The sequence below is a fragment of the Mixophyes fleayi genome, chromosome 4, assembly GCF_038048845.1.
Source record: "Mixophyes fleayi isolate aMixFle1 chromosome 4, aMixFle1.hap1, whole genome shotgun sequence".
Lineage (NCBI taxonomy): Eukaryota > Metazoa > Chordata > Amphibia > Anura > Limnodynastidae > Mixophyes > Mixophyes fleayi.
The window spans coordinates 164,229,185-164,253,250 of NC_134405.1; the positions used below are offsets into that span (position 1 = coordinate 164,229,185).

Here is a 24,066-nt window from a genome sequence, read left to right on the forward strand (position 1 = left end):
TTCTGGAGAAACATTGCGCTGAATTGATTTTCCCCCTATAAGTTCTATTGAAACAAAAATAATTTATTATTGATTAATAAATAATTAGATTATACCAATGACTGGCAATGCATGCTATAGCTAGCTACAAACCCAGTAATACATTGCAGTGTATTGCTCCTGCTGCATTAGCAGCAGTTCTAATTAAAGGAGATATTTAAATAAAAAAGCACCTTGCCCACTGGCCACATCAGTGCGTGTACCATATTCAGCACTTTATAGTATATAAACATTTAAAAAATAATGTCCCCCTTCTTGCTTTTACAACAGGTCCCCCAAATGACCTGGACTGATTCACATGGTTGTAGTAGAAACTCATAGCTGGTGTCCAACACCCATAATCATGATAACCAACCTACTGGCTGGCCAGCTGGAGGCTTGTAACTGTAAATCAAAGGGGCAGAAAAACATGTGGGCTCCTTCTAATTATGATGCACGTAAGCTAGATGTTTCTCCAGCCACCTCCCTTGCTGGTGGGAATCGGGTACTAAGTGAGATGACAGAAGTGGCAATTAATGCTCTCTCTGTATAGTCCATATATTTTATATGACCCCTGTCTGTAAATATATTACTAAGAGAATATTTAATACAACAAGGCATATGATTTAATCATTCCAGATTTTGGAATCGTCCCTGCAAAAGCATTCTGTGTGACCTTACATTTTTCAAGTTAGCCTCATTCATGTTTTAAATTAATGATGTAAGAGGCACCGTTATCAATAGATGAGTCCCTAATTAAATATGTGATTACTTTCACTGTAGTGAAAGTATTTTATTGTTAATTAAAACAGAGGAAATATAATATGGGAACTTGTACAACCACCACTAATAAATAATAATATGGTAAGTATTTTGATTTTTAATTAATAATATGCAATCAATTTGCAACTCATCCTAACCAAGATGATGACTTATAGGATATAAACAAGTGTAACAGATATGAACCATTCTTTATACTGACACTGTACTGAAATCATGTTACAACCATTCTGTAAATAAATATGCAAATTATGTTATTAACAAACTATGAATGATCATGAAAGTTGCTCCACATGCAACTGCAAATAAGTGCTGTAACCCATAGCAACAGAGCAGTTTGCCATTTTTGTAGTGCATGGTAAAATCTGAGTGCTTATTTTGGGTTACATACATATTTTGCACAACTGTATGTGTGAGTTTTCATAGCTGATTGTTACATTAAATTCCCCCTCACATTTCAACCACCTGTTGTGCAAAAAAATTTAATTGATGACTTACACACAGCGGCCTGATTCACATATGCCGTGTCCTGAACACATCCAAGGACATCCGGATGAAAGAATAACATTATCGATGGCCCAGCCATCAGCACCAGGCCCATAATTTCTCTGTATCCATCTGAAGCGAGTCCTTGGAGAGCTGCAATAAAAAATCAGATCCAAAAGGCACATCCAGTTTATATCACAATTTACAGCCAATAATGCATGAGGGAAGAAATATATTTTATATGCAGGATGTACAGGTCACAACATATTACTTTAAATATACTATTTGATTTTTTTTTACTTGCACTAATTGCTTGGGTGCATCTGAAAAAAGCAGAATACTTTTAAATATGATGATTTGTGTACACATTTGTCAATGTTCAATCTTAATTTACAAACATATGTTTTACTATTATTATTGCACAAAATATTTCTATATAATGACACTACGAATATATTTCCAGGTTTCACTACATTCTATTTCCTCACATAAAGTTTGTTGAGAAAGAATATATAGGGTAATCTGCAAAACTATATACCATGTATTTATTTGCCTTAAATCATGTGGAAAGCATGATTAAGGTGAATATTGGTATTGGTGCAAATTGATAAGAGGGAGATATCTGTGACAGTTTAGTGTTATTTAATGTGGTGAAAGGGCTGAAGAAGGCGAGGTTATTATACAAGGAGAAGTGTCTAAAAGTGCGAGCAGGTAACAAGAGTATCTAGGAAGAGGATATGGAGATAGCTTGCGCAACCAAAGCGCCGCTCTCTATCTTTCACATATTGTATTTCTTTTTAAATACATTACTGTAAATACTAATACTAACTTTCTATATACTCCACAATGATTATTAACTAAAATTGCTCACAGGGGGAAATCAGCACTAAAGCATTAATTGCCTAACTCGTGTTATATAGATAAAAAGCTAATGTCTGATTGGTTGCTATAGTCTTTGAGCAGTGCTAGTATACAACCCTCAAAAGAGAAGTATGTATGTCTTATGTATGTATATATGTATGATATACTGCATGTTAATTAAAAATAACAATCATTATATAATGTATATTCATTATTAATTCAGGTTTAGAGGGGTATGAAATTCAGAATGTTACTTCATAGTAAATTGTAAAGCGTGTTACACCTTTTAACCTAACATAGCAATTTGTCCCTTAGAGGCATATTCAATTGTTGGCGTTACAAAAGTAACGCGGCGTGCACACTATTACCATCATTACGGTAATAGTGTGCATAATTACCGTTATTATGGTAATAGTGCACCTAATTACCATTATTACGGTAATAGTGCGCATAATTACCGTTATTACGGTACCTTTCACCCTGGATTTCAGCTCGCAGCTCAAATCTGGCTTAGTATTACCGTAATAACGGTAACGGTAATACTTTTAACGCTGCGGGAAACAGCAACAGTTGAATTTGCCCCTAAGTGTCTAAACAGATAAATGAACAAGAACTCAAAACTAAATTTAAAAAGATAGACAAATAGATAGTTACTTGGTGATTTTTTTGGTCAGTATGATATTGATATTTTGCTATGACACAGAAAACCCTTGATTACTATATACTACTATCCTTTGTTTATATAGCACTAACATATTTTGCTTTGCTGCACAATGAGGGGAGCAATTTGAAGAAACCAATGAAACAAAGGTGAAAGGACCCTTAAGCTTGCAATCTAAAGGAGATACAGGATATTAAACATGAAGCAAAAATGCTTGCTTAGTACAGCCGTCCACACATGTGTAAATCACAAAGATGTAAATACTGCATGCAAAAAATAAAGTGAAGGAAAAATAAGGGTGGTAGGGTGTATTGCAACAGTTGTAAATAAAGAGAATATAATTTGTGGAGGGCAGATGCAGGTTCATAGAGGTGATTTACCTACTAACCTGGGGGAATAAAGGGTATACCACGGTACTTGGGAAATTTAATAAGCACATGTCAGGCTTGGAAACAATACAACTGCAACAAACTGTTGTTTTTAAGTAATATGTACAAACATGTAGCAATATATATATATAATAGCACAATGTATGCAATATTTAATATGTGCAAAATCTTTTTGTTGGATAAAAAGTTTATATATTTAAACAAGCACATGTGTGTCAATGTATGCATGTACTAAATATTATATGCTCGGTAACAATGGATGCTCTGTTTTTATCAATCTCCTCCACAATTACTGACGAATGGACGTATAATACTCATGAACTTACATTGTTGAAGGTGGAAGATAGACAGTAATTCTTTTCCAGTTCTGGAACCTTTCAGATGAGTATACTGAGCTCTCTGTATAGTGCAAGCAGCCAATACTTGGGGGCACACACTCCTCAGTAACCTGGTGCCAATCTCTTCCATTATTTAATGAGTACTGCAGTTGAACTGTGTGGGAATCGCTAAATAGTTTACTACAACCCATGCTCAACTCAAATTGTAGAGAAGTGGAAGGCATCACTTGAAAATCCCACGTCTCTGCATACCGAGGTTTCCCTGGAACACAAATGAAGAGCTTAAGTGGATAGTAATTGATTGCTTCTTGTAACTGGGACTGCTGTCTTCAAGAAAATATTCTAAACATTATCAAAAACAGAAGAAGAATATCTGTTTTATTATACATGATCTACTTGATTTTTTTTACTTATTGGAGGATTTCTAGCCTTCTAGAACACCAAAGGTATTTGTATATAGGAATGAGCCTATAAGTGATCTACATTACATTAGACTTCTGAAAAGCCACTAAGCTGAATTACTTTCTTCCTTTTATGTTCATTAGGAAATGAAATCATGCACATATAGAAAATAAATACAATAAAATAAGATTCCAAGAAAATATAGTAGAAGATAAAAAAAAACCATTTTATAAAAACTGCCCTTGCAATTAGCATTAATATTTTTCACTTTACCAGTACATTTTGGCACAGTGAGCATTGAACTGGAATATTACATGGTGTGATGAGTGGGAAGGGGGCTGTTACATCCAGCAGACCACCTCTACCAGTTCTAATCCCCTGGTCTCTATGGTATTTCTAACAGTCAAACATGTGACACTAGCAGTAGCGAAGTGTATGCAACATAATTTGTTATGCAATCTAAGTTATGTGCTGGAGCAGACCGATGAAGTTGTCTCTATCTAAACTACTGAAAATAATGAATGGTAGATCCAGTATTACTTAAAGTACCATTTTTGTCCCTATAACTTTACACTGATATAAATGCTTACTTTGTGTTTATAAGGGTGAAGAGTAACACCATTTCAGTTGGTGCCTTAAGCAACAGAATGGAAGGGCATACTAGTGTATTGTATCATTTAACACATAATATACATTATACCACTGACATTTTTATATTACATCTATTAAGTAATACATGTTTTCCTTTAAAAAAAAAAAATACATACTCAATCCTCTTACAAGTAAACGCAGTGGCTTGTTTGATGGGATAGAGGTAAACTCAATGATGCAGGTTTAATAGTTCGTGGGGACAATAATTTAGGAATACATACCTATATTCTCAGTAAACACAAGGGCTGTATCCATGGACAGACAGTCAATGTCTACTTGACCTCCTTGGATTCTGTACCAGTTTGCTTGCAAATCAACAGAACCATCAAATCTATCTTGAAAACCCGTCCTAGAGCTGTCATTCATTCCAATGAGGACATCATCTAGTGCCCAATGACCTGACTGTCTCCCTGAAATATCATAATCACAATACATAAAAAGAAAGGGATACAGTTATACAAAATAAACCAAAAATATCTACTATCTGATACCATTGGTGTTGTTGGATGAGTAAATCAGTAACACAAGAAAGTATCTGTCAGATATAAGCTGAGTAACAAACCTTCATAAAGTAAGATGTGGGACAAGTAATTTATGCAGTCAAGCCTTCCTCCATGTATTTATTCCTAATTTGCTACACCAGTGCTGTCCGGGTGTTTACTGGGAAGTTTATTTACATGTTACATGTTTGCAAGGCCGACTCATAAATGAATACAAATTAGGCCACATATTAGAAGCTATGAACATTCATAGGGAAGTTGAAGGCCACAAGCTCCAATACCATGAAAGGCCCCAAATTGTACACTTATAAACCCTCTATACTCCTATAGTATAATGGGTAATTACATTACACATTGCATTATTGAATTTAGGAACATGGCATTTGTGTCACATTACACTTAGCCTCAAGATATTTCTTCTCACATAACTTACCATGCTGTGGTTGCCACCATCGGAAAGCAGTAGCAGTAGTCTTGGCATCACGGGGTAAATCTATAGAGATTATTTGTGGATCCAGATAAGACAAGAAGTCCAACTCACGCAAGAGACTCCAGCTGATACCATTATCATTGGTATACTGGACGACAATACCTGAATTATCCACAAAAAAAGGCAGGACATTTTACAAATCTGAAATGTCCTCTATATAGAATAAGAGACCATGTTACCTTGCTACAATATGACTTCAAATGTACCATGATTGTGACTGCAACTTAAAAACGGATGATCATTATCTTATATCCAATAATGACTGTGTTAATATTGTAGTGATTATAAATATGTTATTCTATTGTTACAATCATGCAGATCAATAAAGAATATTGCCATACTAATATTGGCATAAAATAACATAAGTGACTATCTCCATCCTCAAGAATGTTCATGATGGTGAGACAGCATACTTGTACATTTGACAGCATAATAAATACCTGTGGGCAGTGATACAATGTACAAAAAAACTCACCAATCACACCTTAACAGAACATTGTTCCTAAGGACATAATTAGTTTCAAACACAGTGACAAAGCCATATCAATCCAGCAAACAGTAGGATGCTTATAAAGAGTAAGAAGATATATATAATGATATTTAAAACACTTAAATAATATCTACGCAGTACAGACCCACTGTAAGGTTTTTTTTTTAAAAAAAAATATTTGCAAGTTGAAGTTACCCCATTTGCCACATAACAACCCTCAAATTATATTTAAAAGGATATGTTTATCAAATGTAATTATTATTAATAAGTTCTGTCTAAAGTAGATTTATGTGCAATCATAATATATTAAAATAGTGTGCATTTAGCTATAGGACTTAAACAATTTTCTCTGCATATACTAAAAAATATACGTTAATGGGAGCAGGGGCAAACGCAGGATTTGTATAGGGGGGTTTCCACACCACGCCACCAGTGGGCGTGACCAGCATGCATGGGGGCATGGCTATAATATTAGACAGTGCTTGGCTGCTCTCCAACTCTTCTTATCCCTATAATATACATGGGCGTGTACTACTGTTAGGTGCACGCAGCTCTCCCTTTTCAAGCAGAGCCGTGTGAAGCGGGGGCAGGGTCCAGCCACCTCAATTATACAGTGCCCCAGGATTTAAGGGGGGTTTCAGGCACTAGAAACCCCCCTCGGTTTGCCTATGGGGAGCGTTATAAATTGCACCTTTTGTAATGTGATCTTATTTAGTTTAATCACAACAAACAATATGTCCGTCACGCTACTTGTGAATTGAAACACGAAACATTGTGAAACATTTTACTTTAGATCCCAGTGATAATATAAAAGATTTTTCTTTAAATTGTGAAGCAGAGAGAAGGTTAACACTGTATCATCATCAGACAAATGGGAACTGGAATTTATTTTTCTGAAATTACAATGTATTTAGCATAGTGTATCCTGTTTATATACAAGGCCTGCTGAGGGATCAGCGTGGATACTGACATACTGTAAGATTCAGCAAATTCTTAGCAATTATAAATGTCAGGATGTGCATGTTTGGAATCAACTTGTTGGAATACGATTATCTGGCGCCATCTATGCAGCTTTATTAATTGAAAAAACACTTTTTACATAACAATTGAACATGACTGTTTGCTTAAATTGACAGTTGTACACAAATGTTAGAAATAAAGTCAGGGGGGGGCTGGGAATTTTAGCCCAGGTGGCAAGACTTGACTCCGCAGCCTATTAGGAATATTTTAAAAGAAAAAAAATGCAGGTGGCCCAGTGACCCAACCTAAGGTAGCTCATAATGTTACTGGCCCAGGGGATGCAGATGCCCCCCAGCGCAGCCTACCCCTGAATATAGTATATTTGATTCATGTTTTAAATTTTAACATCTACTATTTACAGGAAAAATCAGCAAGGTGTCTGTGGGTTGTTATGACTATAACAAAGCATTTCACAAATAAGTGCTGTTTGTCTCCTACACATAGACAAAATCTCTGTGGTGTCTCCGTGTGGCTGCAAACATCCCTACATCAAGTGAGGTCAGCCTAGCGTCTAAATTGGACCCCTGTAGAATTCATTTGTATCTCACAAAGCACATTATCGGAGCCTGAAAACTAAAAGCATAAAGCACTTATTAATTTTCTTTATTCCTTACATCTATAAACATTTTTTCCTAGCATCTTTGTTGGTGGTAAAAAGATCTTTGATTTGTTTTGAAACATGTGCACTTTGGATAAATGTGTTGCATGAGAAAAGGAGGTAGAAACAATTTTAATTTAACGCATAAGACAAACTTTTTTCCCTAAAATTAACCAGGCAATATGACCATGTCTAAAAGATTCTCTGCAATATTACACATTATTATTTATTAAAATGTGAAGCTGTAGAAAACATTGATCCCCTTCCACTTGCTGTTTATCAGCTTTTATTCAGTTGCAAATTGTTATAACTTTAGCAAGATCTGTCCTGGTACAGACACAAGGACAATGGTGGCACTAAAAGAAGAAGAACTAAGTTACCAAGTTGATATTATGAAAGTATAATACAAGTGCTGTATAAACTCTGCTTGCTTGCTCTATATATCAGGGAGCAATAACTTTTTTAAAGCTTCATTACTACATATTATTATTATTATGTTTCTTACCATCCTTGGAGCCATGGGGGTAAATGTATAAAGCTGCGAGTTTCCGGCGGGTTTGAAAAGTGGAGATGTTGCCAAATGCAACCAATCAGATTATAGCTATCATTTTGTACAATGTACTAAATAAATAATAGCTAGAATTTGATTGGCTGCTATAGGCAACATCTCCACTTTTCAACAAATGATGCTGCTGAGGGATGTGGGGATGGGGGACAGAATAGGTTTAGCACAAAGATTGTGGTTTCTGACTGTCCCTCCAGCTCACTTTCCTTTTCCATCTCCACAGTCATTTTAAGGTGGCAGTCTAAAATGTTCTGCCACAAGTGGTACTACAGCTTTAAATGGTGCATAACACACACACAGGTTCTGTCCTACACAAAATAAAACATTTTCATCAATATGTATATGACATTTTGTGAAACTGTGCGCCTAGATTACTGTTTATATGGGTCAGAATAAGTGCATAGATTTGTGAGCCAAGATAATATCTGTGGCAGAATGATGTTGCAAATTCTGTCAGTATTCAGTGAATCGGGTGTTTCTTGCTCAAAGCTGACTAGAATAGATATTTACATGAGATTCAAGGGGCGCAGAGAGCGCATTTACTGGGTCATTCCCTGGCTACATGGGCATGAGGGGAGGTCGACAACAAATCCTTTTTCTCACTGCAAGAGAAATTGCTCTTTACATTGTGATGGTTATCAGGCCACAGCCTACATTTTCAATGGGACATCACTTTTCACTTTCCAAAAACACATTTAGTCAAATTTATAACAACTGTGTAATTCAGTGGTATATGATGCAAGGTAAATATTTACCTTCATTTCTTGCCTTTGGTTGGATACAAGTGGAGCCGCTATTCTTACTTCCAATCTGTAGGTAAAATTGAATTAACCTGTAAGGAAAAAAAAAACAAGAAAGAGATTCAGATCACATGATCAGTCTTACTAGTAAGACTGATCATGTCAAAAGCTCTTTTGATCAGGTAACTAGATGCTATCACCTAGACAATAGTTTACAATCATATCCTTGTCATTTCTTTTTATGTGTGTTTTTATTTTTAATTAATGAAAAATATTGTTTTTAAAAAGAGAACCCATACACTCATTAGAAATGTTATAAGTTCTGCACAAAATGGCATTGAACAGGTCCTAGGGCCCCCCTTCTGCAACTAATAACTTTTCATTGAACTGTGTGACATATTACACATATATTTCACAATTACTTTTGCAAGAATCTCCACACCAAGCACATGTCACAACTAAGTAGTATAATAAAGTTACAGAAGCTTTCCTTCCATCTGTGTACAGCTTCGGTCCTATGCTCCACTGTTGCATACCGACCATTATTTAAAATATTAAAAGACGTAGGGGTCTATGCACTAAAGATAATCTGGAGGAAAGAGTGGCACATTTCACCACGTTCCTCCATATTTCCCTTGCTTAAATCAACACAATGTTCATCTCTGCCACTTTGTGTAGCAGTCTGCTGGAAGAGGAATCAGGGCCAAAGCTACAGCACATACTCCTAGTAATGAGATTAACCATTGCCGTGAGGAGTGTGTGCCGCACAGTCAGTGCATCAAAATTTTCTGCCACCTACGAAGTATAAACAATTCCTATATATGTCACCACTCTGCTCCCAGAATGTCACAGCTCAGGGGCTATATGCTCATTAGTAATAACCATAGATTTAACTTTTTTATTTTCAGGATGAACAAATTGCAATAATACAGCAGGCTGTTCACAAGCTACTGAGCGTGAGTGGAGAAATTGTGGATGGAAAGAGAACACCTTCAACATTACTTTTAATCTCTAGAACAGAAATCAGAGATTTTAAGGATTGTCTATGTAAATGTAATTTTAATTTTTGTTTTTTTGAAGCAAATGGTCTAAAGAGACTATAGCTACACAACCTATTTTCTTATGCTTGTTGGCGAATATAGACAAAAACACATACCTAAAAGATCATCTTTCTCTTTACCTAATACAATTATATTTCCTAATATTTCTATTAGTGGGCCAATATTACAAGTTTTATTTTTCTTGCAGTTTAAGTACTTAAACATTTTGGAATTAGACTTAAAGTATTTAGAAATTTGTGTCTCAGCTTCAATCTTTGCTAATCTATTTTCTTCTTTACATATTTTGGTACATTCCTTGTATTTCCATAATGAATTTACAGTCTCAATTGCTCTCTTTTTCACCTTATACCCTCCAATATGTTCTCATTAAAACACATTTTTTTTTATATCTAGAAATATTGATGTCATATGGTATGTAATTGCAACAAATTGTTTTTAAAAATGTCCCATTCGGTATCTGTGCTTTTATTTTCCCAGTCTGGAAGCACAGTTTATCTGAGATCTTTCCCTTTTAAAATTCACCATTTTTGTAGCTCCCTTAAAGAAACTTAAGTCAAATGTTGTGATTGATATATTCTCTATATGTTATGATTGCATATTCTGTTCGCTATTTCCTAAATGTCCTCTCACCTCTATATTAGATATGCCGATTTGGCATATTTTTTGGAGTTTGTCAGATAAACTCACTGATGCTCTTCCATCTAACCCTTCTTCTAAATGTGACCCTTAAACCTACCACAGAATCCATCTCCCAGAAGTTCTCACCCCATCTACCATGGCCCTAGTACCTGCTCTGTGAATAGTAAACTCCGCACCATGTTATCAACCATTACAGAGACTATAAAGTGTTTTGGTGAAAATCCCGTGCAAACACTTAAAAGGTAAGACTGGCCTGATGATGAGTCACGCTCATAATATATAAATCTTTCTTTACTGTGTCATAAGTTTTAACTGAGGAAATCATCTTTCTTCATCTCACTTCCTGAGCATGTGCGGAAACCAAAGACCTTTGCTGTTTATGGTGAACTTAGTTTTGTATTATTGCACTGTAATATATAGCAGTTATGAAGCATTTCTGGAGCCTCCAGCAAGATTTGAGGATAAAGACCACCAGAACACTGAGATATGACTTAAAGGTTTCCAGTAACATAGTTCTGGTCACACTGTGACGGTCTGCTTTCCTACAAGTACCAATGGAAATTGTGCAGAGAAATGCATGGCTGACAAATAAATGTTTTTATGATGCCCTGAGTTGAAATGTATTTCTGGGAACAACGTAAAACTTTCTATGATCCTAGTAAAAAGAATAATGACCTCTTTGTATATGTGTTTCTTCTGACTCATGTGCTGGATAGTACTTATTTTTCAAAAACGCTATTTTATAGTAAACAAGGAAAGTTAACGAGACCGTCCACCACCATACATAATAAACACATGTAAGAATTCACTATCACAAGAAAGCTGTTTAAGATATACAATGATGCAATCTATTGGATGTTTATTCACCTGGTATTTGTCGTGTCCAAAGCTGCAGTTCTTGCCTCCCTCTTTCCAAGCCCATTAAAGTACAGAGATTTGCCATCGCTTATCACCCCACAGCCAGTGCCCACCTGACCTCCAGTGATTTTATACCAAAGCTGGCTAAGTTTGCCTTCAAATCTGTCAAACATCTCACTTGGATTGGGCCTGTTTGAGACACATGTTCCATGTTCAGCTAAAATTAAAAGCAAATCAATATATATGACAAACGATAAAAAATAGGTTGCTGACAGTAATTTTGCTAATGTTTTATGGATAATGTTACATAGATGTGTAACCTGTGTGTTGTTCTACATGACAAGTAATGGTGTCACTAGAGAGACAAAGGGCAACCAATTACATCCATTTCATTTACTAAAGAATTTACTAAACAGTAACAAATTACAAAAATCTCTGTTTTAATGTGTTTCCAAATTTTAAGACACTTTTTAACATAAAAAATAAAGCAACATTTATATTCATATGTAGTTTTACAGGAACATTGTAAATAATTAACTAAATGTTCAGTTTAACATGTAAATTTAAAGAAAAACAAAAAAAAACCCACCAGAAACGTATAAATATGTTTTCTGCACATACAGTAAGGCCATAACATATGTTTCAATATGGCTATGACATCTCAAAGGGTCCAACACGATTAATCCTTTTGAATTAAATCCAGCATTCCCTACAAACATTACTCACACTGATGTATATTTCCACTCACTGAACTCAATTCTGCTGTACATCAACTAACATTAATATCACTGGAAAATTGTTAAAGAGCAACCAATACATGAATTCATCATAAATTTAAAATATAAATTAGAGAAATACTAAAATATGATTTCCCAACTCAAAACCCACCTCACATGGTTACTCCTGGATAGGGAGTACTAATGACATGTGTCCTGAGAACTAATGTTTGTAATGACTTCAGGTGTAACAGTCATATGGTAAGCATGCCTGATATTGCATTTCATAAGATGAAATTGGGTACTAAATATTACTGTAAACACATGCCCTTTTTCAGCTACCCATGTAGGCAGGTGCACATACCACTGCTAGACACAGTTAAAACACATTTCTAAATCCAAAGCGTACACAAAGTGGGTACAATAATAATGTACTATTAATAATAATGTACATAATTTGGAAGCCAAATAATTAATGGGGTATATCAAAATAACCCTACATATACCAAAATATGGAACTATATGAAAGGAACAGATTAGTGGGGATTCTTGATCAAAAAGAGAGACAGATAGAAAGTTCAGTGAGTTGGCAATACTGAATATAAATTGTAAGGGAAGATGCCTTTTTTAATCTAATTTCATTTATAGACTTAAGGTGACTACATATGTTAAGAACCAGACACTGGGCCTATTTGAATAATGTATAGGTGGCCAACCTGATTTCCCTGTCTGATGGTCAAGTCAAGTTGTTGGATCCTGCTGGGCCCCAATAGTGAGGTTGGCTGAGACTCACATGCAACATCAGTTACCAACCAACTGCATTTTAGGCATGGATATTTTAAAATTCTGTAGGATTTCAAATGTGGTTGGCCATCTTTATTGGTCAATAGTGCTCCAAACTTAGGGATTTCTGTCCATTTTGTTTTCAACTGGTTGAAAAAATAGCTACATGTGTGGCCAGTTTTAATGTACTGATCATAAACATTTGGGGTAAATTATGCTTGGCTGCTAGCTTTCAGCCCTCATATAACTAATAACAATATTTACTCCAGTAATCTTTTCATACAGTAGTACATGAAATTTTTCCAATGGTGGAACTACCACTGTTGCAGCAGTGATTGTGACAGGAGATGAGCAGGGGCTGTAGTTGCGGCACTCTGTGTTACATCGTTTGTTCCTCCCACTATCATTTCAGCGCAAGGGCAGTGAATCTGTAACTGGCCCCTGCACATGTGCAGAAGAGGATGGATTGCATCACTGCCCCCCTTCTGAAAGTTATATAATGTGTGTGTATATATATATATATATATATATATATATATATATATATATATATATATATACATCTACACACACACACGTAGGTGTATATATACATATATACACACAAACACACATTCACATGTATTTTACAATAATGTATATGATCATAAATACAAATACTTTGCACAATGCAGGTTTTTACCTGTGTATCCTCGGTCACAAAAACAAACTCCAGAAACACAATCCCCGTGACCATTGCAGTAGTTGGGACAGGGTTCAGATATATAGACACCATCAAGGCCAAAAGCAGGGACATTCTTCAGTGAGCTGCTCTCCTGTATCCAGCGGAATCTGGTCTTACTGAAATGTAAAGTATAGTCTATGTATTTCAGTACATAAAAAATGTTGAGATTGAATATATCTGTAGTGCAACAAAGATACAATGAATCTTCAGGTCTCAGGCAGATGTCAACAAGCTATGTTTCAGACAATGACCCACTTTGAAGCTGTGCATTTTGATCAATAAACATGGTTACATGTCTGTTAACACAGAAGATAGACTACAATGTGCTGAATAGATAAAGGAAAATGTACCCTTTAGTACAATATCTAAACAATATTTTATATATATATATATATATTTTAGAGATGTTCAGGCTCAGTTCCCCGAGAACTGAACACACCCGAACTTAGCAGATCCACGTACTTTTGCACGCCGTCAGAAATAAAATCGAGGCAAAACGTCATTGTTACGTCGTCAAGTTTTGGATTCTATAAGTACCGCCCTCCACGGTGATTCTGCGCCATTTCACAGAGGGATACAGAAGGGGTAGCACAGTTCTTGGCAGTCTCTAGTGCACTTGGGCAGCGTCATAGGTAGAAAAGAAAGAGGAGGGGTAGCAGTGTTCTTCAAAGTCTCCAGTGACATTCAGGAGAGCTCCATTGTCCTACTGCTAATTGTCATTGCTGAAATTGAAATAATAGGTCTGGCAGGCTTGGTCTTCTAAATCTGCAGTCACATTGTACTGTGTTATATAGGTAACACACAAAGAGGAAAGCTCCATTGCTCCATTGCTAATTGTCATTGCTGAAATAGAAATATTAGGGCTGGCAGGTTTGATCTTCTAAATCTGCAGTCGCATTGTACTGTGTTATATAGGTAAAACACAAAGAGGTTTTTGCTAAAGTCTATGTTCAAGTGAATAGTGGTTTTAAGTCAGGGAAACAAAAATGTAAATAAAAAGCTTGTACCTTTTTAAAGAAAAAAACACCTCTCTAATAAAGGTGAAAGTTTACTATAGAAAAACATAAAATTGCCAACATGCCATTCTACCCAAAATATTACCAAGCATACCAGCATCAGCTAGCTCCCTTCTCTCAGCTAGATCTCAGCACCTGCAATCTACACGGTCATCATATTCACCCTCATCAGTGTGTACATCATCCTCAAATAATACTAATTCATCCCCGCTGGAATTCACCATCACAGAAGTCTGTGTACTTTGATTTAATTGCCGGTAATGGCCTTCCCCATGGAATATGTAGTTCATTTTATGGAAGAGCTGTCACGATTTTTGGGCAATTCTTTTAGACCAGACCAAATGTGAAAATGTTGTGCAGACTCATCTGCTTCACCACCGGCAGCAATTTCCAGAGAAACTGATTCAAGTGAACAGTGTCTGTACTCTCTTCACAGGTGATAACTTTGAGTGGTTTTAGCACCTTGCACAACACGGAAAGTATTCTCCACTGCGTTGGACTAAATTCTATTCTTCTTGCAGCTGCTGCATTCTCCTACATGCTGTTTCAGAATCCCGAATATGACCCTAAATATTTCGGGTTACAGACAGCATCTCCTGTATGTCATTGTCATTATTTAAAAAGTTCTGAGTTCTGTAACAGTTGATTGTGTAAGCAAAACAGGGAATGTGATGGAATCCCCCCCCCCCCACTTTAATGCTCTAACAATATTGCTGGCATTATCAGAAATCACATATCCTCAGCGGAGTCCAAGCAGGATAAGCCATATTGCAATGACATCCCTTAGTTTTTCAAATAGGTTGTCAGCAGTATTACCTTTGACCTGCGCCTTGTCTCGTCTCTGATAACCACCTTCCACTCCCGCCTTCAAAACTTCTCCTGTGCTGCTCCCCACTTATGGAATTCCCTACCACTCTCAATCAGACTTTCCCACAGCCTTCAAATCTTTAGATGCTCTTTGAAAACCCATCTCTATTTTAGAGGTGACCTTATCCTCATTAACACTATTCACACTAATGCACCCTCACAACTATCCCAATCTCCACGCTGAGCCACATTCCCTCCTCTTGTTTCAGCTGTGCCCTCTTCCCTTTAGAATATAAGCTCTTTAATGAGCAGGGTCCTCCATACCCTTTGTTTTCATATCTTCATTCCTTTTGTCTGCCCTGTCTGTTCTTGTTTTATTTATGTATGTCTTGTTTTATGTATGTCCTTGTCTTCCCTACTGTACAGAGCTGTGGAGCACTGTGGTGCATTACAAATCTAAGATAATAATAATAATAATAATAATATGCCTCTTAGCAAAGCAGATAATACACAGAGTAGCCTGCCTCTGAAAAATGCGATGTTCTTGGGTACATGCTGTTGCTGTCCCTGCTGGTGAAGGCGAATCGCCAACCCAGTGGGCTGTTACAATCATATGATCTTTAGTTTGCCCAGTTCCGCTTTTCCATATATCTGTGTTGTACAGTGGGTAGAATGGCATTTTGTAGCCCAATAATTACATTTTTACGAACCTTCTGGTAGAGGTGAGCAATAGCTATTCTAGTAAAATGGTGTCGTGATGGGATTTGGTAATGGGGACACAAGACCTCAAGTAACTGTCTAAAACCAGCTGCATTAAAAGTGGATATTGGACGCAGATCTTTACTAGCATAGTCACCATGGCTTCTGTGATTCGCTTTGCGACTGGGTGACTTTCATACTTGCTTCCTCTTGTAAAGGATTGTTTAACAGTCAATTGTTGTAAGCTACTAGTAGTCTTCTTCTTGGTCTGCTTCTGGGTTGAAGATCCACCTGCCCAGCAGCAGGAGCAGCAGCAGCAGTGGGCCTAACGATCAAGGATTCTTCTGAGGAGTCCTGGATAGGGGAGAAGTCATGTTGCCTTAGAAACTTGGATGCAGGACTAACTCCCATCACTTGTGAGGATATTGGTGATGAAGGTGTTGGGGGTGTAGATTGCAGGTGCTAGGAACTAGCTGAAAGAAGGGAGTTTGCTGATGCTGGACTGCTTGTTGTTATTTTTTAGCATAAGTTTCTGATTTTCACAAAAGCTTGCCATGAACTTGCTTCAAATGGTGTAACATGGATGAGGTTCCTAGATGGTTAAGGTCTCTACCTACACGGACTGTGACTTTACAATGCTACAAATGGCTAGACAACTGTTGTCAGGATTTGGGTAAAAATAATTCCACACATAAGAGGTGGATTTTTTGGTCTTAAGCCCAGGAATGAAAATGGCTTTCTTCTTATCACAGGCAAGAACTGCTGCAGTCTTTGTTTGAAAGTGTACGAAAATAAGATTGTGAACTGTGAGGTAGTCTAAATTGCACAAATATCTTGAAATTACTGTTGTTGAGATTAATAATAATGTAGGGGGGGGAGAAGCAAAATTATGTGATTTTAGTAAAGAAAATAGGGATTTTAGGAAAAAATAGGGATCTAAAACCAAAATCAAAACACGCAAGGGCGGTTTTGCCAAAACAAAAACAAAAGCCAAAACACAAAGTTAATCCAGATCCACAACCAAAACCAGTGAACATCTCTAATATATATATATGATCTCATCATAGCGAATGCACTGTACAATTACTAGTATGCTGTTTGCCTTCTTCACTAATAGTTATGTTTGTTTCATTCACAGTGTACACTTTCAATGCTCATTTGAACAGATGCATACATTGAAAAAAAGATATGTAATGGTATAATTTCTGCTTTTAGACTCATGAAGAACAATAAAAAAACCCTGCTGTTTTATTTGCATCGTTCCCTTCTTATTCTCATCAACTGCTTATCAGCAAAGGGCACTGTGACAAAAGCAGTAGAAATAAACCAATCGCATCTATCAGAGATTCCCTTTTATTCCTATTTTTCAAACTATTACATTTCTGGTCATTTCTTACTTCACCCCCTCTCATTTCTATCTATTGCACCCACCCTTTGACTTCTGCAATGTCTCATGTACAGTACATCTTCATTTTCAATTGTTAAACAGCCACTCCTTGAAAAGATCCACCCCCTCCTGCATTATGGGGGGGATATATATATATATATATATATACATATACATATATATATATATATATATATATATATATATATATATATATATATATATGTGTGTAAGTAAACACTCAGGAGTTGAGTGAATTAAGCTACCATTGTTATTTCTGTTTGCTCCCTATTGTCCACTAGTGGGCTCTACAGGCAGCCAGGAGCCAGACCCAGCAGGGGTCATCTGGGGAGATAGGGGAGGGGGCTGGATAGTGTGAGAAGCCCACCAATCGAAACTTTTTGCAACTCCCCTGGGCAGGCAGTTCCCACAGTGGGATTATGAGGTGATAAAAGAGGCTACCCTGGGAGCTAGACATGGATGTGACTGACTTTGGCCAAGAGGTGATGCTCTGCTCTGGGCTGTGGAACCTATCTCACTGGATTTATTTGAACTGATTTCCTCACTTGTTGGACCTGCTATTGTTAAGGGGACTGTGCTGTACCTATCCCACTGGATTTATTTTGCAACTCCCCTGGGCAGGCAGTTCCCACAGTGGGATTATGAGGTGATAAAAGAGGCTACCCTGGGAGCTAGACATGGATGTGACTGACTTTGGCCAAGAGGTGATGCTCTGCTCTGGGCTGTGGAACCTATCTCACTGGATTTATTTGAACTGATTTCCAAACTTGTTGGACCTGATATCGTTAAGGGCCATGTTGTAGTTAATCCTGTTCTGCAGAATGAATCATACTGCTATTTTTCCTCTAATACCGTGTCTGAGTGATTTGGGAACCAAGCGTCTTCACACATAGCATTGGCCAAAATTACTTGGTATGCTGAAGCATTAATATTGCCCTTCACTGGAGAAAAGAGGTCTAACCCAGACCCTAAAAAACAGACCTATACCATTATCCCTCCTACAACAATCTTCACAGCTGGCATAATGCAGTCAGGCAGGTAACATTCTCCTGGCATCTGCTAAAGCCAGACTCGCCCATCTGACTGCCAAACAGAGAAGCGTGATTCGTCACTCCACAGAACACGTTTCCACTGCTCCACAGTACAGTGTCAGTGTGTTTCACATGACTCCATTTGACCCTTGCCATTGGTCTTGGTGATGTGAGGCTTGCATGCAGCTGCTCAGCCATGGAGACCCATTCCGTTAAGCTCCCGCTGCACAGTCTTTGTGCTCACATTAATGCCAGAGGAAGTTCGTAACTCTTCAGCTATGGAATCAGCAGAGTGTTGGCGATTTTTTTGCACCATACGCCTTAGCAGTTGTTGACCCCGCTCTGTAAATTTACGTGGTCTTCCACTTCGTGGCTGAGTTGCTGTTGTTCCCAAATGCTTCCACTTTCTAATAATATCACTTACAGTTAGTTGCCTGTGGAATATCATCATCACCATTTATTTATATAGCGCCACTAATTCCTCAGCGCTGTACAGAGAACTCACTCACATCAGTCCCTGCCCTATTGGAGCTTACAGTCTAAATTCTCTAACACACACACACACACACACACACACACACACAGGCAGACAGAGACAGACTAGGATCAATTTGTTAGCAGCCAATTAACCTACCAGTATGTTTTTGGAGTGTGGGAGGAAACCAACGCAAACACGGGGAGAACATACAAACTCCTCACAGATAAGCCATGGTCAGGAATTGAACTCATGACCCCAGTGCTGTAAGGCAGAAGTGCTAACCACTACGCCATCTATGCAGCAAGGATTAAATTTCACAAACCATCTTAATGCAAAGGAGGCATCCTTTCCAAGTACCATGCTTGAAGTCACTGAGCTCTTCAGAACGACCCATTTTGTATCACAAATGTTTGCAAATGGAGATTGCATGGCTAGGTGCTTGAATTTATACACTCTTGCAATGGGTCTGATTGAAACACCTCAATTCAATAATAAACAGGTGTGGCCAAATACTTTTGTCCATATAGTGTATCTCTCTCTCTATATCTATAGGTATCTCTCTCTCTCTCGCTCTCTGATATAGCTATATATATGTATATATATATATATATATATATATATATATATATATATATATATATATATATAAAATCTATCTATCTATATATATCTATATCACAGTGTATCGCTAGAAACCTTCATGAATCGGCTTCTTCTTTCATTAAAGTTTGGTTCCCATGTACAAATTATTTTATTGCTCCCCAATCGTTTCAACAAAAGCACATATTAGGTAGCTCACCTATCCATTGTCTGTTCTCTGATATTTACCCTCTCTGAGACCAGCACACTGTCACATTTCTGTTCTAATAACTGAAATCTTGTAATGGCAGCTATGGAGCCAGGAGTATAGTGAAACAAATTGTTTTATTGAAGCAATAACTCAATCCAGATATGCAAGGTACAGACCAGGTAAAGCTGAGTATACTAAACAGATATTCAGGTGTGGCTGAAAACAGGTAAATAGCAGTGAATGCAAATAGCAGGTACAAATGAACTTAGCTGAGTAATGGTGGACATGGGATTCACAGAAACAGATCGCTGCTTGTAGGAAGTTCAAGGGGACAAACAATGACCAGCAAAGAGCATTGTGAGGAGCAGGCATATATAGTCAGTGACACAGGTGCAGTAATCAACAAAGGGAGAAGGTTATCTCCTGCTAGTTAGGGGAAAATGGCAATGATGCAACAGCAGCACCTCTAGTATGCCAGAGGTACTGCAGGCCTGATACAAACAGTCCAAACATAAGTCCAGCAGACAGAAGCTGCAGAGGCAATGCAGCATCCCCATGGGCAATGCTTCAGTGCAGCCAGTGGCAGATCCTGACAGTGCCCTCCCCCCCTTTAGCATGGATTCCAGATGCCCAAATCACAAGGAACAGTCAAAAAAATCTGAATCATAGTCCATAACTGGGTACGGAGCAGAGAAATCATCGTCCAATCGCACAGGATAGTCAAAGGGTGTAAATGCGCCAGAGAAAAGTTGAGACCCAGCGGACCCTCTTCTCTTGTTTTTCCCTTACTTTTTATGAGACTTCTTGGGAATAGAAGACTGAGCCAATTGGTTACAACACAAAGGTAATTCCTCAATCGGGGTAACAGGAGAAATTGCAGATTGTACAGATGAACCGCAAGTTGGAACTGCAAGAGATGGGGCAAACCTTCTGATCACTGCATTCCAAGGACTCCCCTCTAAAGTTCGACAACAAGAGAAGTACCTGCCTATTTTGGTTGTTGACAGGACCTGGTATTGAGGGAAAATAGGAGGCCCAAAGCCTCATATTGAGAGAGGTTCTCAAACAGACCCTGGACACTCTGGTTGAGAAGCGGACCCAGGGGAGTCCCCGACTGCGATTGCAGAGCAGGAGCACAAATCTCTAGGGGCTCGGAAAAGACACCCTTGGCAGAAGACAGCTCAGACTGGAAACCCTTGTCAGAAAATGGCTTGGGTGCTTGGGTTGGACAACCTCGTTAGGAGATGGCCCAGACTGAGCACATAAATTAGAAGGCCCTGGTTGGGCACATGACTTGGAAGGCCCAAGTTGTGGAGAGCAGGCAAAAACGGGTACCTCAGGGCAGGAGCCAGGAACAGGCACCTCAGGACAGGTGGCTAGGTCCCTTTCCTGGGAACAGGTTACGTTGTAATGTAGCAACAGGAGGAGAAGTGTGAACAAAGCCAGGAACAGGAGAGGAGCACGCTGAAGATGTTGTAGTCTGCGGAGTGGACAGTCTTGTAAGAAGTGTTCATTACTGGCACAGTAGAGGCATAATTGCTAATCTTTCTGTGCCATTGCTCCTCCTCGGTCAGATGGGGGCATGGGCCACCAGTGGGCCTGGGTTTTGCTACTCAATAGTTCTTGGTTAACCGCAGTTTAGTAGTAGCATTATTGAGAGGTGCTGCAAGCGTAGAATCAGTAGCAGATAAAGTTGATTGGAGCAAATCAACAACATTTGAAAAAGAAGAGCTGTGAGAAATAATATCTGAATTTCTTGATGGGATCTGTAAGTAATGCAACAAGCTGATCCAACTGAGATCACAACAGGATTATATCTGCCTGTAAAGTCTGTAGTAAAGGCAGTTCAATTATTTGCAAGGCAGACATGTTCGCAGAAAAAACAATGGATACAGTTGGCAGCTTGTGATCAAGAAAAATAATATCTGAAGCAGAAAATCTTTTAAAAGGCTCCAATACTGTTATTTTGCTGGTCATTCTGTCACATTTCTGTTCGAATAATTGTAATCTTGTAATAACAGCTATGGAGCCAGGAGTATGGTGAAAACATAATATATAGATCCAGGAACACTCATTGTCCAAGTATCAATTTGGTGAGGCGAGGTACCAAATCAGAATCTGAATGGATGGTCAGGCATTCGACGGTCAAAGCAATGAAGCACCAAATCAGAATCCAAAAGATTAGTCAAACAGTTTGAGATAGTAGCCAGGAAGTGAGCTGAAACAGAGACAGGATCCAGAAGGAGAGTTCAGTAACAAGCCGGGTCAAAACCAAGGTGTCCACAGTTAGGATGCAGGGCAAAACACTGAAGTAGAGGTAGACCTGATACTCTGGCACCAGAAACTTTAAATAGAAGCAGGCTAAGACTGATTGCCCCCCCTCCCAACGGTCAGTGATGTAACTGACCGCCAACAGCTTGATCAGAGCGAGAGGTGCAAGCTATGCGCAGAGAATGACAGAGCCGGCCATGGTAAGTTGTCCCTCGTTGTTGAGCAACGGGCCACTCAAGGACAGAAGAAACAAGCGACCATCCCCAAGCAGAGAGAAGACTGCAGAGACAGTGCCTGACATTCTACTTACTACATGGGAAAATCTGCAATTTGTGATGGTATTTGACAATCAGTGTCGGACTGGGGCATGAAGGGCCCACCAGGGAACTGCAACGCTAGGGGCCCACCAGAGGGGGTGTGGCCAGTCATCATAGAGGCGAGACTAGATGCTAGAGGGGGAGGGGTCAGCCCACGAAGGACAGCTAGCACCATTGTGTAGTATATAAAGAATGCAGTGTGTGTATAAAGAGTACACAGTCTGACCTGCCCCTTAGATTGGGCAGAACAGTCACCATAAATCGGGATTGTCCCACTAGACCAGGCTTGGCTAACATGTGGCACTCCAGGTGTTGTGAAACTACAAGCCCCAGCATGCTTTGCCAATATATAGCAGCTTATTGCTGGAAGGGTGTGCTGAGACTTGTAGTTTCACAACACCTGGAGTGCCACAGGTTAGCCAAGCCTGCACTAGACTCAGAATATTTGACAGACTGTCCTACCTGTTCTTGTCACTTTTACCACCTGTAGCTGCTGGTTTCTTTAGTTGCTGCTTGTCTGGATCTTGGAATGTTGAGGGCCCTATTTGGAAAAAATAATGGGTACATTTAGAAGATTCCAACCAGCCCTGGCATTAAATCAATAGGACCAACAATTAATACTTAGGCCTTCCTCCAGCCCCAACATTAAAGTTATAGTATTTCCATTTAATAAACCTATTTCCCTCCCTCCAGACAGCCCCTGCAATAAATCGCATTTATGTATAATACGTATAATAAATATACCTATTTCCCGCAACCGTCACTGCCATTAAATAATTCATATTCACATTTAATTAAAAGCCCCCAAACCACCCCATCTTAAATTAAATTGTCCCACCTTCACCCTACAAAGAAAATAGCACCCATTATTTAGCTACCACCTACCACACACACATTACATTGCCACAAGCCCGCTGTGCCATCGCACACATTACTGTGCCCCTTAATCACCATGCTGGGCCTCCTTATGATCACACTGCGCCCTCCATGCTGTTTTTGCCCCCCCCTTCATCACCCTGTGTCATGCTGCTTTTGTTCCCCCCTTCTCCTGGCCCCCCTTAACTCTGCCATCATGCTCCCCCTTCACTCTGCCTTCATGCTCCCCCTTCACTCTGCCTTCATGCTCCCCCTCCACTCTGCCTTCATGCTCCCCCTCCACTCTGCCTTCATGCTCCCCCTTCACTCTGCCATCATGCTCCCCCTTCACTCTTCCTTCATGCTCCCCCTCCACTCTGCCATCATGCTCCCCTTCCACTCTGCCTTCATGCTCCCCCTTCACTCTGCCTTTATGCTCCCCCTTCACTCTGCCTTCATGCTCCCCCTTCACTCTGCCATCATGCTCCCCCTTCACTCTGCCTTCATGCTCCCCCTCCACTCTGCCTTCATGCTCCCCCTCCACTCTGCCTTCATGCTCCCCCTCCACTCTGCCATCATGCTCCCCCTTCACTCTGCCTTCATGCTCCCCCTCCACTTTGCCAT

The 24,066-nt window shown here is 38.8% G+C and overlaps 1 protein-coding gene across 4 annotated transcripts in view; it reads right to left on the bottom strand.

Moving 5' to 3' along the window:
• RELN (reelin) overlaps positions 1 to 24,066 on the bottom strand; it is a 447,264-nt gene that overhangs the window by 75,068 nt on the left and 348,130 nt on the right. For all 4 annotated transcript variants that reach the window (XM_075208761.1, XM_075208759.1, XM_075208760.1 and 1 more), the window contains exons 29-35: positions 13,729 to 13,886; positions 11,557 to 11,764; positions 9,005 to 9,081; positions 5,520 to 5,678; positions 4,808 to 4,996; positions 3,522 to 3,795; positions 1,297 to 1,437 (exon numbers count right to left, since the gene is read on the bottom strand). In XM_075208761.1, the coding sequence (XP_075064862.1) occupies positions 1,297 to 1,437; positions 3,522 to 3,795; positions 4,808 to 4,996; positions 5,520 to 5,678; positions 9,005 to 9,081; positions 11,557 to 11,764; positions 13,729 to 13,886 (1,206 nt within the window). The remainder of the gene's footprint in view (positions 1 to 1,296; positions 1,438 to 3,521; positions 3,796 to 4,807; positions 4,997 to 5,519; positions 5,679 to 9,004; positions 9,082 to 11,556; positions 11,765 to 13,728; positions 13,887 to 24,066) is intronic.